Source organism: Mya arenaria, chromosome 3, assembly GCF_026914265.1.
Source record: "Mya arenaria isolate MELC-2E11 chromosome 3, ASM2691426v1".
Taxonomy (NCBI): Eukaryota; Metazoa; Mollusca; class Bivalvia; order Myida; family Myidae; genus Mya; species Mya arenaria.
This window is the reverse complement of record NC_069124.1, coordinates 91,777,987-91,794,021: the sequence shown is the minus strand read 5'-3', so window position 1 is coordinate 91,794,021 and position 16,035 is coordinate 91,777,987. Positions and strand designations below refer to the sequence as shown.

At 38.5% G+C, this 16,035-nt stretch overlaps 1 protein-coding gene across 4 annotated transcripts in view; it reads left to right on the top strand.

Moving 5' to 3' along the window:
- LOC128229097 (zinc finger protein basonuclin-2-like) overlaps positions 1-7,784 on the top strand; it is a 46,656-nt gene extending 38,872 nt beyond the window's left edge. For 3 of the 4 annotated variants that reach the window (XM_052940763.1, XM_052940762.1, XM_052940761.1), the window contains exon 5: positions 1,965-7,784. In XM_052940763.1, the coding sequence (XP_052796723.1) occupies positions 1,965-4,487 (2,523 nt within the window). In that variant the 3' untranslated portion in view covers positions 4,488-7,784. Of the gene's footprint in view, positions 1-1,469; positions 1,583-1,964 lie in introns of those variants that run through there. The other variant, XM_052940764.1, reaches the window with a different exon arrangement.
- Positions 7,785-16,035: the final 8,251 nt, after the last annotated feature.

Here is a 16,035-nt window from a genome sequence, read left to right as displayed (position 1 = left end):
TAATCATGTTAACTGATATATCAACCATTTATTTTTGAATTTTATTGATGTTTTCTGCACATTAAGTAAAGTTCATTTGGTGCTAGACTTTCATAGAAGTGAAACTTGTGAACCTAACAGTATATTTTCATTAGATGCTTAGGATGACCTTTTATTAACAGTAAAAATTGAAGGGTTTCTGACATCTTTATATTTTAATGAATTTATGATTAAGCAAGAATTTCATTTTGATTCTGAAATAGTAATTTTAAGAAATGTTACCAGACATTAGCTCCAAGTATAATGAATAATTGAGGAAACATTTCATTAGATTTTCAAGGAAGAAAAGACAATCTATTGCCATAATTATCTTCATGTAAAACATTTTTATGCCCCCACAAAGTGGCGGCATATAGGGTTGCCCTTGTCCGTACGTACGTCTGTCTGTCTGTCTGTCTGTCTGTACGTACGTACGTCCCGAAGATTGTTTCCGATCTAATTCTTGAAAACCGTTTGTCCAATCCTCACCAAACTTTAAACACATGTTTGTGACTATAATATCTTGATCAAGTTCGATAGTCATGGAAATCGCTTTAGTCATTTAGGAGTTACGGCCCTTTTTTGCCAAAAATACTTCAAAAATATATGTTTCCAATCTAATTCTTGAAAAGTATGTGTCCAATCCTCACCAAACTTTACATACATGATTGTGACCATAATATCTTGATCAAGTTCGATAGCCATGGAAATCGCTTTTGTCATTTAGGAGTTACGGCCCTTTATTGGCAAAAAAAGACTTGAAAAATACGTCCCGAAGATTGTTTTCGATCTAATTCTTGAAAACTGTTTGTCCAATCCTCACCAAACTTTTAACACATGTTTGTGACCATAATATCTTGATCAAGTTCGATAGCCATGGAAATCGCTTTAATCATTTAGGAGTTAGGGCCCTCAGATTATCCTGAATAATCATTATGGCTTATTTTCTGTGACAAAAAATCGAAGTGGGGGCATCCGTGTCCTATGGACACATTTTAGTTGATATTGACATTATCCAAAACCTGAAACCATTTGAGATATTGCAGTGAAACTGTTTGACATGCCCAAAAACACATAGGGCTGTAATACCTCCTAACTTAAGTCAATTTCTTAAATTTTTCATAGTCCAATTAAAGAAATGTATAAGTGTTTTAACAATAAGCTCAATGAAAAGAATGAATTTTGGAAATTTTGAAAATTTTATTTGATATGACTAACAAGATACTAAATTTAGGAAAGTGATTTAAGTTAAGAAATGACTTAAGAAGTTATATGAATACTACCCCAGATTAGTAAATCCCCTTGATTAACTGGAATGCAGTCAGTTGTACTTGCTTGTACTGCTTATGCTGTGTAGTCGAATGGCTTGAATGATTGAATGATTCATTTATGGATAGATTGGTGAATTAGATTTAGCTTTTAATTTCTGGTCTACCTATTGGAAGATTCATGGAATATATAACTAAATGAGATTAAATACAGAATAAGCGAGAATTATGGAGTAAAATTAATAATATCTGCTTTGTGGTGCATCACTCTAAGCGGAAATCCTACTGGTTTTATGGTGTTTACAGCATTTGTCTCTGATCATTATCAGATTAATGTTGGTTTGAAAGTCAAACCATGAACATTATTAATGCCTAATTGAAATTGAAAATAACAATGATTTAACGGATGCTGTTTATAGTCCTGCCTGTCATTTTACCTGAAACAATATCATTCATTGTGAGATTTTTTTTGTTTTATTCATAGGTGGCACAGTGTACTTGCTTTTATATTGTTGTAATGGTACGCTGTTGTCGAAAGAATTTGTAGCAATGTTAGTCAACTAATCAGTTATATGTTGATATGAAATGTAATGAAATATGACAAGAAGTTCATATTTCATTACATTTCATGAGTGACTCCACAACTTGTTTATATAGTCAACATTTTTCTTTTTGCAGGAGACCTCTGGCCGTGTATTGGACAAGTGGATCTGCGCTACAAGGGACGAGGAGTTCGTAATTATGCAGCAGTTCCTGCGCTTTGGGGAAACCAAATCCATTGCCCAGGAGATCATTCTTCAGGACACAAAAGAAAGACAGGATATCTTCCTCAAGCAGACAACACATAACGACAGTGAAATAAAAAAGTTTATTGACCGGAGCAATCTCTCTATGCAAAATCTTATTCGTCCATTTGATGTTCGTCACCTATTTGGTGCTAGATTGCCATACTTGTCCCCGACAGGAAGCCGGTTGTTAAGCCCTCCACTTGGGTTTTCCACCCCAACCTCTAGCTCCCGTGACCTACGACCTCCGCTGATATCGGTGAGCTCTACCAGCCCTGTGACCACGTCCCCACTAGGCAGACTGCAAACAATGCAGCCATTTGACTACCGGCGTGAGTCAGTCAGCCCTTCAGCTCTTAGCCCTGGAGAGAAACCATCCTCCCGTGCCTCTCCAAAGAGTGAAAGTCCACAAAATCTTAGCAAGAACCCTGCCTCTGCGCAGTCCACACCTCCTCACACACCATTTACTCCAGTAAAGCATGAAAATGAGCCCCATATGAGTCACATCTCCCTGCCTCAAACCCTACACCTGGGTGGACCTGCCCTCATCTTGCCCGCGCTTCAGAGACATGGACCACCTGATGATGGAGTCATCAACTTTTCTTTGAAAGAGGACCAAGACAGCCAATCTTACTATGATAGAAAGAATAAACATTTAAGGAAATCATCCAATCCTATCAAACGTAACTGGATGCCTGACCCTAGCTTTGGGGCTTCAATGATCGGACCAAATGGAAAGAAACGTGTTCTATGTACCGCCTGCAATAAGTCATTCTGTGACAAAGGGGCCCTGAAAATCCATTACAGTGCTGTTCACTTAAAAGAAATGCACAAGTGTTCAGTTGAAGGTTGCACCATGATGTTCAGTTCAAGACGCAGTAGAAATCGCCACAGTGCAAATCCAAATCCAAAACTCCACATGCCACAAAAACGACCAAAGATTCCTGAGGGGGCCAGACTTGTTGATGATGGAACCGGTGCTTCTGCCAAGCGCCAACTTTCTTCCCCTCCATCTGTTTTCATGTCTAATTCAATGATGTCGCAAAGCCCTGGAAGCATGGTTGAATGTCCAAGCCAGCGGCCGTTTTACGCCGACCCAAACATTACAATGCCAGTATTTCCAACAGCTGCTAAGCGTCTTAAACTAGATGGTTTAGATGATGGACCAAAGGACCTGAGCTTACCAATTATGAGGAGTGGACAGAGCTCACGGGAGACAAGTCCTGGGAATGCAAGTCTGTCTCTGGTGCCTGATCATGTCCTTGATGAGTACCAGAATGCTGTAAAAGGGTCTCTAGATGACAGCCAGGATTCAGACAGCAGCAACACTCAGGCTACTGGCTCCCCAGGCCAGCCCCGTTTACACAATAGAAGGAAGAATATACCAACACGTCTTGCCCAGCCATACAGGGAACCAAATGGGTGTAATGAGGAAAGTCTGACCAGCAGAGAAAATGTTGATGGAAATGAGCATGAGAATTTGAAAAATGGGTCTGATGTGGCAAAGCTTGAAGTAGATAATGAATGTTCTGACATAGATGATAGGTCTCTGGATAAGAGTGATGGCAAGCTGGTTATAAATGATGACGAAGATGACAGTTGTAATGAGGATGATGAAGAGGATGATGATATGGATACAGGGGAGGTTCTAGACTTTGCAATGCACATGCCAGAAGGATTGGATGGGGAGAATATGTCGGGTCCAGATTCCAATGATGCTTCACATGATTCAAATGAAGATTCTTCTGATAATTCTAAACATGGAGAGTCATTGTCTGATGTTGAAATACCTTTGGATAAAGAAAACCCCAAACAGTGTATATCTTGTGGAAAAGCTTTTTTGAATATTTTTGGACTAAAAATTCACTATAAGAATGTTCACTTGAAGCTGATGCACAAATGTACCGTTGAAGGCTGCAGTGCCTCCTTTCCATCTAAGCGTAGTAGAGACAGGCACAGCTCAAACCTTAACCTCCACAGGAAACTCCTCTTGACTGCAGAAGATCAAAATTCTGCTTCTGGAGAAACTGATGACAATCAGAACTTTAGGGCTGATGTTATACAGAAACTGTATGAACAGAACATGTCTAGTGATGATGATAATGCGGAACCTACTGACTTGAGTCAACCTGTTGTTAATGGAAAGTTTACCAATGACAAAGCCATACACGATACTGATCATGATAACTGTGTGAATGAAAATAAGACCAATGAATCCAACAGTGACTTTTTGGGAAGTGCAGAACACCAAAATGGTACCCAGGAGGAGCCGAGTGAAGACATGGACTTGCCAAAAAACAACAACTCAAAGTCCTTGGTTGACAAAGTTTCCCCAAACACCCGCAAATCCAGGCGGCAGGTTGGCCAAGGTGATATTCGCAAGACCACTGTTGGTGATAAGGCTGTTTCTGTGTAAAGTAATGCTGATATGTTCAATGTATGCATGAAACTGCCAAATAAGACTTGATATTTAAATATGTATTTGACTTGAATCAAGTCCATTTTTCTTAAGTGAAGTGGAAGATAAGCTGTCTAAACTTGAAATGCCAAAATAATGTATCAGTATCCAGCCAGTTATGTCATATGTTGGAGGCCAAAATGTGCAATTTATTGTTTGTAATTGAAATCGAGATTACTCTATGCATAATAATTATTCTAACAAGTATATTTCACTATGCATGATAATTATTTTAAAAGTTATTCATTCTTATACATGGTTTTATTGCTTAATGCATTTTGAAGGAATAGCATGGGCATTTTTATTATATTAACGTTTTGACATGAAAACCTGAACCATGACATTTTTTATTTATCATTATTATGTTATGTAAAATACTTGAAAAAATAGGGATTTGAAAGCCAGTTTAGATATTAATATGTTTTTTACTGATTTCAACTGTTGTGGGCTGTTTGTTGTTAAAGCCGTTAGAAACTGGTTTAACATATAAAGATAGAAGCATTGATATGTGAATATGTTTATAATATTATAGTTCAGTTAAATGTTAATGTTAATTCGTTATTATACCAAGCTTCTACATTTAGGTCAGAGTTGTTTTTCTGTTAGCTTTCAATATTGGTTTACTTTGGAATTTCTTATAACTCAACTACTTAAGACTGTCAAATATTTATATGTGTTGTGTATATGTAACATATTTCTATGATGTACATTTATAGCTGTTAATACATTGATGTTGTTCTTGTATATTAGATGTTGTATCATAGAATCTCATGCTTTATATTGTTGTTATGTCTATGCTGACTATGTTACTGCCAATATCGCTCTGCTAGATTAGACTGGCATGATTTTAACGTGCTAGTTAATATTCACTCATGAAGACATTACATGTTGGTAACAGTGCAGAATTAACATAGAAACCCCCCCACAATCTGTGACCACTGATTGGCAATTTAATTAAAGATATTGGCTAATTTTGGTGAAGTCAGTCGAAATAGTGATGCTCAATTTGTTATTTGTGCTTTTATTACTTAAATTTTATGCATATATATGTAGTTATGTAATGAGTATTGCTAATTTATTTATTAATCTTCATCATTATGTGTACGACTTTCTCTTTAACATTTAAAAAAAAAAAAATTGGTAAGAATTGTTGATGTATCGGTATGTTAGTATGGATATATTCCCACCATGTCGTAGCTCCGTTATAACGGGCACGGCAAACATCACTTTGTTTCTATGCAATTTGTTATAGCGCTATTTTCATTGTAGTTTGTACAATAGAAATAGCAGTTTCTTACTAGATAGTAAATATGCACTTGATGTTTAATATGATCTCTTTATATATATATGACTTTAATAAATGTCTTGTAGGAATAAGAAACTGTTCCGTGTACCTGCCAGACTTGGTAGTTTTCCCTGACAATTTTTATGCTACTTTGATTTTCTGACCAAGGTTTTTATGTTTGTTTCACTGTTATATGTGAGCAAAGTTCAGCCCAGGCAGAATCTATGCGATAAATGCCCTTACAATATATTCATTGAAACGCAGTTTATGCAAAAAAGTGACACTCTTATTAAAAATCAATTCATACACATGTATAACAAACATAGATTTTGGGTGATAAACCTTTAACTACTTACTAAATGCATTTTTGGAAAATATTTCTTACTGATAATACCATTGTTACCTTGTATTTAATAGCTTTACACGTAAAATATTACCGGTAAATGATAGGTGAGTGATCAAAGATTAAGTGTGATCTACTGTTGTAAGGTAGAAATACCATGTTTTCTGCATTTAAAATTAAACTCGGTATCCTTCATGGGAACCATTGTTTTTTACATTTATTCATCCTTTTTGGTATATAAAAACATTTGTATTAATTGTAGAAAATCTTATTTTGGAGTAAAAGTGCATCTTTAATGATCTTACATGGCATTACAATTTTTTATTGAAATAGGGTCCTTAGTGTTATAATTATGTTGATGTAATCTTTAATCTGTACATGTAGTTCTGAGGGTATGAAACAAGTAAATATACTAGTTTTGTTATATTTCTTAAATTTTATATATGTTACTGGATTAATCACTTTCAATGATTCAAAATCAAGACATTCTGCTCTTTAATTTTGTGTAAGCTGTTTATGGGTTAGCTTTGTCAAAGCAAATGGTCAAGTTATAGGGTAAGATAGGATAGTTTTTGGTCAGTTTGGCCAGTCAGAGGATAATAACTGAAACTGAAATGGCTCAAGTAGTTTCAAATTACGTCTATTTATAACACTTATAAAATAAGTTGCGCAAAAAAACTTGTGTAGACATTTTATTTTCTCTTGTATTTAATCTAATACTGTAGAATAATATCATTTTTGAACACAAACATGAACAAACTCTATAATTCACCAAAAGGGAAACAGAATTATATATACGAATTACTCGCTTAATTATAAAGAAGATGTGTCCTATGATGACATTATTGAAAACATTTTTGTTTGTCATAAGGCGTAAATAATACGATTGTTTACGGTTTCATGCCCCAAAGAGATCAAATTCTGTCAAACAAACAATTCTTTTTCACACCAATTTGAACAAAACCACCACAGATGATAGTTTGAACGCTGAGTTTATAACATATTAAATGTATGTACATAACAGATATATATATCAGCCATTCAATATCACCGGCTTACACACCCTGTTTTTTTTCCATATTTTTATTTTCTGTCAGTATTACTATGATTGTGTTCTTAAGCAGTTTCCATAGTGTCTATGCAACGTACCAACCATGTGCTCAGTAATAAATAATTGTTTCTTTAAAAACATGCAAGTACTGATTTCTTTTTTGTGTGTATTATTGTTCAATAGCCATGCAATTATATTTATGCAACATAAACAAAACAGAAAATCACTGTCCTCATGCTGTGTAGCTCATAGCTAAGTGATTTCCGTTCATTGTAATATACTTACTCAACTGAAAGCACATTTAATATTGCAATGTACAGTCATCTTTATATAATTATTGTTATTTTATTAGGCTTTCTGTTTTGATATTTTATAGCAGCAATGTTGCCAAATGTAGCACCAGACGGGTGTAGTTATAATTCTGTCCAGTTAATTTATTATATTAAGTTTAGTGCATGTTAGACTAGCGACCATATATGTGTATTGTAAGGTATAATGTAGATCTGTGAAAGTGTCTCGAGAGCAGGCCATGTACATTGGTTATATAGTGGAATAGAATAAACAATTTTAAAAGCATTTTCATTGTCCTTGTTTGATTTTGTGTGTAGCTTGCACTCCGGGGGCGCTTTCCGCAGCATTGGCTTCACACTTTAGTTTCCAATTAATAAATCTTGAACAACTTGTCTGAGATTATTCAAACCTTATAAATTATGCACATTGGCAAGGCTTATTGAATTTTGGGTCAGAAGGTCAATGTCATGCTGACCTTTAAAGCAAAATCGGCTTTCATTCAATTAAATCTTAAAATGTGAATTACCGACACTGTCCTCCAACTCTGGAGGCATATGGTTATGGTCAGTAGATGACCCTTATTTTGTCCCTTTCAAAAAAAGTGGTGAATATTGTGTTGCAATTGTGCTGTCGTTGATCCAAATCTTGTCCGATTGATAACTAGAGAACGCTTGGGCTTCGAAGGCAGTTTGGTCATGGCCAGCAAATGATCCTTTTTATTATGAGGTCAGTAGCTGAAAGGTCACAGTTGTGGTGACACAAAAAGCTCGTGCACTTAATAGCTAGAGTATGATTGGGCCTATGGTCCTCAAGATTATTGGTAGCAAGGTTGGTCATGAAGAGCAGATGATGTATGTAATGAGTTTGAGGTCAGAGGTTACGATCGCGATGACATTGAACTCAACACGCTTGTCCGATTAATAGTAAAAGTATGCTTGGGACTGCAGTCCTCAGACTCGGTTGGAAACTTGGTCACGACCAGCAGCTGACCCCTGTTGAGACCTAAAATCACAATGACAATGAACACCAAAAAAACTTGTGCAATGTATAAATAGAGTATTATTGGGCCTAAGGACCTCAAATGTGGTAGAAATGTTGGTTGTGACCAGCTGATGAATCCTATTGATCACTTGGTCAACGGTCAATATGACCATTTAACACAAATAGCTCTTCCGATTGATTACAACATTATGCCAATTTATGCTAAGGCCTACTGTCCTGGTCATGACCACATATCATATAACTGGTATAAAAATGATTTAAAAGTCATGGTCGTGTGAACTTGAACACCAAAACCTTGTCCAAATGACCAATAGAGGACCTAGCTAGGAACTAGGACCTACGGTCCTCACATTTGATAGATAGGTTGGTATTACCTGCAGATGACCACTTTTGATTTTAAGGTCAAATGTCAAGGTCATAGTAACCTTGAACAGAAACAACTTGTCCGATCAATATATGGAGAACACTTGGACGCACCATCCGCAAACTAAGTAGAGACGTTGGTCATATATAACCTGTTAATCCCTAATGTAAACCCCTATTTTATATCAACAGATCAAAATACCAGTGCCACTAGATAGACCACAATCATGGTCATATTTTAATGCATACTTTAAATAAAAAAAAGTTAAACGTTACCCCTTTGGTCATCAAATAATATTACAATCGACAACCAACATTCTGTAACAGGCCATAAAAGATGGGGTCTTGAACCTCATACCATCACATGAGTTTGTTCATGAATGGGTGCCAAAGAAGGAGGGAAAATAGAGTTCTTGTGAGCAAAGAATTCTTCAAGGTTTCTGTCTCGTACTTGACATAAAACATACAGTTTAGAAAAGAGGGAACAATCCTGTTTAAGGAAGCTAATCTGCTGATTTTTTTGAGATCTGTTTGGGAGTTTGTCTTCTGAAAAGAGGAAATTTGTTTTGTTTAATAGAACTACTCAGCTGTGTGCCACTCTATTATAACCGCTCAGCCAAAAACATGTTGTAATGGCCCTTTCCAACCTGTTCTATGTTCCTCACAGTTTCAGCAACACTGGAATCTACAATAATCCTACTGTCTAAGACCAGAATATTTTTTAGAGAGGTCATTAAATGGGTTTCCCATATCTGGACCTAAAACCATCCAGCGCAGCAGCTGATTGGCATTTTCAGTGAGCCCTACAGCTCCACCATCACCTTTGATGAGTTTATTATTTTGTTCATGTGCACGGTCAAGTGCAATTGCCGAGAATAATCGGTGAATTTTGTGAACAAAAAACTTGCCTTGTGCAAACTGGGTGGCAACATCTGGGTTTTTCTGTTCAAGGACAACCACGTCATGAAAGTGCACGGGCAGCCAACAAGCATAATTTGGATGTTCAAGAGCAAAAAAAAAAGCACGGGGCAAGCAACAGGAAAGCTTCCTTGAACAACGCCAAACTACCTTTAAGCAATGATTAAATTTAATTTCAAACCTCAGTGTGATTGACCAAATCAGAATGGTACAAACACTTTCCGTTTAATCAAACGTGCTATCCTGAAACTCTGGTTCTCTGACAAGAAACGCCCGATATATAAGGAATTACGAGGCACATGCTACTACCTGATTTGCATAGAAAGTTCTACTAACATGTGATGCTTTTAAAAAAGAATATGCAGTACCAACAGTTGCTACATTTGTCCAGCCACTGTCTTTCAACCAATTATTAAGAGCTTTCAGACCGACAATTTAAATGTGATGGCGTTGGTAAGCACTGGTTATTTGCACTATTTTGGTCTGAAGAATTCATTTTTTTCAATCCGCCGTAATTTGAGTTTACTAAAAGAATTCTACAGAGTTTGTGCCATTTGGCTTATGTTTTAAAAGGGTTTCTGGCATGCCTTCACCATCATATATCAAGCTTATATCAACTGCCATTGGAAGGCTTTTCAAATCATCAAACCACTTCAAATCTTCTACCAATGATATATAGCCAATGTTATTGTTAGACATTAAAGTAGTTGGACTAGTTAGCCCTTCAAAAGTGTTGCTTTTGCACAAAATAATTTTTGACCAATTCATTAATTTGGCCATTGTCTGATGTTTGAAAACATATGGACGATTAGCCATGTTTCTTGTGTTAGTTTTTGTAAAAGAAAACTAGTCTACATGATGTAGAACTACACAAAAGTTAGTCTCTATATTATGGGTTCATGTTAAATAATCAAAAGATAGAATCACTAAATACTGGATGTCTTTTAAAAATTATAAAGCTAGTTCTATCAAATTTTAGAAAATATATCATTTAATGATGTTTTTACAAAATAAAAATAGGTTTCATTAAATGTTATCGCTTTAAAATGTTAATCATTGATCAACTTCTTAGTACATTAAATATAAATGTTGAACAAACAGTCTATGTCGTCTCAAAACCATGTGGCATTTTTTATTGGTGCTTGTTTTAATACTATTTCAGCTTTTTGGTAAATATCATAGCTTACCTCTTAACATTTTGAAATATTGCAGTAAGTTTCAGGCATAAATTCATTTCAGTTAGCAGAGAATTATGTATAACCAAATGTAATTGATCAACAAAAATTCGTCTGCAAATGGCAAATTTTAAACAAGGGGAAATAACTTGTTTATTTTAATCCAAATAAATTACTCGAAATGATTCATTTTTTTTTAATAAAGATCAATTCTTGTATTGAAAATGATTAATTGGTCTGAAATTGTATTGATATATTATTTTGATGAATAATTTAAATGTCAAAACATGTATTGCGGTTGGATTTTGTCGGCCATTTTGGACTTATCAGAGTGGGTCTAGGGCTCATTTTTCAGTTTGTTCTTAAGATAGTGTGTTCAAAAATTGGTGCTGTTCCCATTTTCTGAAGTATTCTGGCAACTATCTGACTGGACTATTATCCGCATACCATCGTAAGCAAACTTCCTGTAGCAGGTCATAACCGACGGGGTCTTTAACCTCATACCATCGACAGCCAACATCTTCCTGTAGCAGGTCATAACCGACGGGGTCTTTAATCACATACCATCGACAGCCAACGTTCAACTTCCTGTAGCAGGTCACAACCGACGGCCGGGGTCTTTAATCTCATACCATCGACAGCCAACTTCTTGTAGCAGGTCACAACCGACGGGGTCTTTAACCTCATACCATCGACAGCCAACATCCTGTAGCAGGTCACTACCGACGGGGTCTTTAACCTCATACCATAGACAGCCAACATCCTGTAGCAGTCATAAACGATGGGGTCTTTAACCTCATACAATCGACAGCCAACATTCTGTAGCAGTCATAAACGATATGGTCTTTAACCTCATACAATCGACAGCCAACATCCTGTAGCAGTCATAAACGATAGGGTCTTTAACCTCATACAATCGACAGCCAACATCCTGTAGCAGGTCACAACCGACGGGGTCTTTAACCTCATACCATAGACAGCCAACATCCTGTAGCAGTCATAAACGATAGGGTCTTTAACCTCATACAATCGACAGCCAACATCCTGTAGCAGGTCATAACCGACGGGGTCTTTAACCTCATACCATAGACAGCCAACATCCTGTAGCAGTCATAAACGATAGGGTCTTTAACCTCATACAATCGACAGCCAACATCCTGTAGCAGGTCACAACCGATGGGGTCTTTAACCTCATACCATAGACAGCCAACATCCTATAGCAGTCACAACCGACGGGGTCTTTAACCTCATACCATAGACAGCCAACTTCCTATAGCAGTCACAACCGACGGGGTCTTTAACCTCATACCATAGACAGCCAACTTCCTATAGCAGTCACAACCGACGGGGTCTTTAACCTCATATCATAGACAGCCAACTTCCTGTAGCAGTCATAAACGATAGGGTCTTTAACCTCATACAATCGACAGCCAACATCCTGTAGCAGTCATAAACGATAGGGTCTTTAACCTCATACAATCGACAGCCAACATCCTGTAGCAGGTCACAACCGACGGGGTCTTTAACCTCATACAATCGACAGCCAACATCCTGTAGCAGGTCACAACCGACGGGGTCTTTAACCTCATACCATAGACAGCCAACATCCTGTAGCAGTCATAAACGATAGGGTCTTTAACCTCATACAATCGACAGCCAACATCCTGTAGCAGGTCACAACCGATGGGGTCTTTAACCTCATACCATAGACAGCCAACATCCTATAGCAGTCACAACCGACGGGGTCTTTAACCTCATACCATAGACAGCCAACATCCTGTAGCAGTCATAAACGATGGGGTCTTTAACCTCATACCATAGACAGCCAACTTCCTATAGCAGTCACAACCGACGGGGTCTTTAACCTCATACCATCGACAGCCAACATTGTGTAGCAGGTCACAACCTGCGGGGTCTAAATAACCTCATACCATAAACAGCCAACTTCCTGTAGCAGTCATAAACGATAGGGTCTTTAACCTCATACAATCGACAGCCAACATCCTGTAGCAGGTCACAACCGACGGGGTCTTTAACCTTATACCATAGACAGCCAACATCCTGTAGCAGTCATCAACGATGGGGTCTTTAAGTTCATACAATCGACAGCCAACTTCTTGTAGCAGGTCACAACCGACGGGGTGTTTAACCTCATACCATGGACAGCCAACATCCTGTAGCAGGTTACAACCGACGGGGTCTTTAACCTCATACAATCGACAGCCAACTTCCTGTAGCAGTCATAAATGATAGGGTCTTTAACCTCATACCATCGACAGCCAACTTCTTGTAGCAGGTCATAACCGACGGAATTTTTAACCTTATACCATCGACAGCAAACATCCTGTAGCAGTCACAACCGACGGGGTCTTTAACCTCATACCATCGACAACCAACTTCCTGTAGTAGTCATAAACGATAGGGTCTTTAACCTCATACAATCGACAGCCAACATTCTGTAGCAGGTCACAACCTACGGGGTCTAAATAACCTCATACCATCGACAGCCAACTTCCTGTAGCAGTCATAAACGATAGGGTCTTTAACCTCATACAATCGACAGCCAACATTCTGTAGCAGGTCACAACCGACGGGGTCTTTAACCTCATACCATAGACAGCCAACATCCTGTAGCAGTCATAAACGATAGGGTCTTTAACCTCATACAATCGACAGCCAACATCCTGTAGCAGGTCACAACCGATGGGGTCTTTAACCTCATACCATAGACAGCCAACATCCTATAGCAGTCACAACCGACGGGGTCTTTAACCTCATACCATAGACAGCCAACATCCTGTAGCAGTCATAAACGATGGGGACTTTAACCTCATACCATAGACAGCCAACTTCCTATAGCAGTCACAACCGACGGGGTCTTTAACCTCATACCATCGACAGCCAACACTGTGTAGCAGGTCACAACCTACGGGGTCTAAATAACCTCATACCATAAACAGCCAACTTCCTGTAGCAGTCATAAATGATAGGGTCTTTAACCTCATACAATCGACAGCCAACATCCTGTAGCAGGTCACAACCGACGGGGTCTTTAACCTCATACCATAGACAGCCAACATCCTGTAGCAGTCATCAACGACGGGGTCTTTAAGTTCATACCATCGACAGCCAACTTCTTGTAGCAGGTCACAACCGACGGGGTCTTTAACCTAATACCATGGACAGCCAACATCCTGTAGCAGGTTACAACCGACGGGGTCTTTAACCTCATACAATCGACAGCCAACTTCCTGTAGCAGTCATAAATGATAGGGTCTTTAACCTCATACCATCGACAGCCAACTTCTTGTAGCAGGTCATAACCGATGGAATTTTTAACCTTATACCATCGACAGCAAACATCCTGTAGCAGTCACAACCGACGGGGTCTTTAACCTCATACCATCGACAACCAACTTCCTGTAGTAGTCATAAACGATAGGGTCTATAACCTCATACAATCGACAGCCAACATTCTGTAGCAGGTCACAACCTACGGGGTCTAAATAACCTCATACCATCGACAGCCAACTTCCTGTAGCAGGTCATAAACGATGGGGTCTTTAAGTTCATACCATCGACAGCCAACTTCCTGTAGCAGGTCATAAAAGATGGGATTTTTAACCTCAAACCATAGACAGCCAACTTCCTGTAGCAGGTCATAAACGATGGGGTCTTTAAGTTCATACCATCGACAGCCAACTTCCTGTAGCAGGTCATAAACGATGGGGTCTGTAAGTTCATACCATCGACAGCCAACTTCGTGTAGCAGGTCATAAACGATGGGATTTTTAACCTCATACCATAGACAGCCAACTTCCTGTAGCAGGTCATAAACGATGGGGTCTTTAAGTTCATACCATCGACATCCAACTTCCTGTAGCAGGTCATAAACGATGGGGTCTGTAAGTTCATACCATCGACAGCCAACTTCCTGTAGCAGGTCATAAAAGATGGGATTTTTAACCTCATACCATAGACAGCCAACTTCCTGTAGCAGGTCATAAACGATGGGGTCTTTAAGTTCATACCATCGACATCCAACTTCCTGTAGCAGGTCATAAACGATGGGGTCTGTAAGTTCATACCATCGACAGCCAACTTCCTGTAGCAGGTCATAAAAGATGGGATTTTTAACCTCATACCATAGACAGCCAACTTCCTGTAGCAGGTCATAAACGATGGGGTCTTTAAGTTCATACCATCGACATCCAACTTCCTGTAGCAGGTCATCAACGATGGGGTCTTTAAGTTCATACCATCGACAGCCAACTTCTTGTAGCAGGTCATAAACGATGGGGTCTTTAAGTTCATACCATCGACAGCCAACTTCCTGTAGCAGGTCATAAACGATGGGATCTTTAACCTCATACAATCGACGACCAACTTTCTGTAGCAGGTCATAAACGATGGGATCTTTAACCTCATACAATCGACGACTAACTTTCTGTAGCAGGTCATAAACGAAGGGGTCTTTAAGTTCATACCATCGACAGCCAACTTCCTGTAGCAGGTCATAAACGATGGGGTCTTTAAGTTCATACAATCGACGACCAACTTTCTGTAGCAGGTCATAAACGATGGGGTCTTTAAGTTCATACCATCGACAGCCAACTTCCTGTAGCAGTCATAAACGATAGGGTCTTTAACCTCATACCATCGACAGCCAACATCCTGTAGCAGGTTACAACCGACGGGGTCTTTAACCTCATACCATCGACAGCCAACATCCTGTAGCAGGTTACAACCGACGGGGTCTTTAACCTCATACCATAGACAGCCAACATCCTGTAGCAGTCATAAACGATAGGGTCTTTAACCTCATACCATAGACAGCCAACATCCTGTAGCAGTCATAAACGATAGGGTCTTTAACCTCATACCATAGACAGCCAACATCCTGTAGTAGTCATAAACGATAGGGTCTTTAACCTCATACCATAGACAGCCAACATCCTGTAGCAGTCATAAACGATGGGGTCTTTAACCTCATACCATAGACAGCCAACATCCTGTAGCAGTCACAACAGACGGGGTCTTTAACCCCATACCATCGACAGCCATTTTTTTTGTAGCAG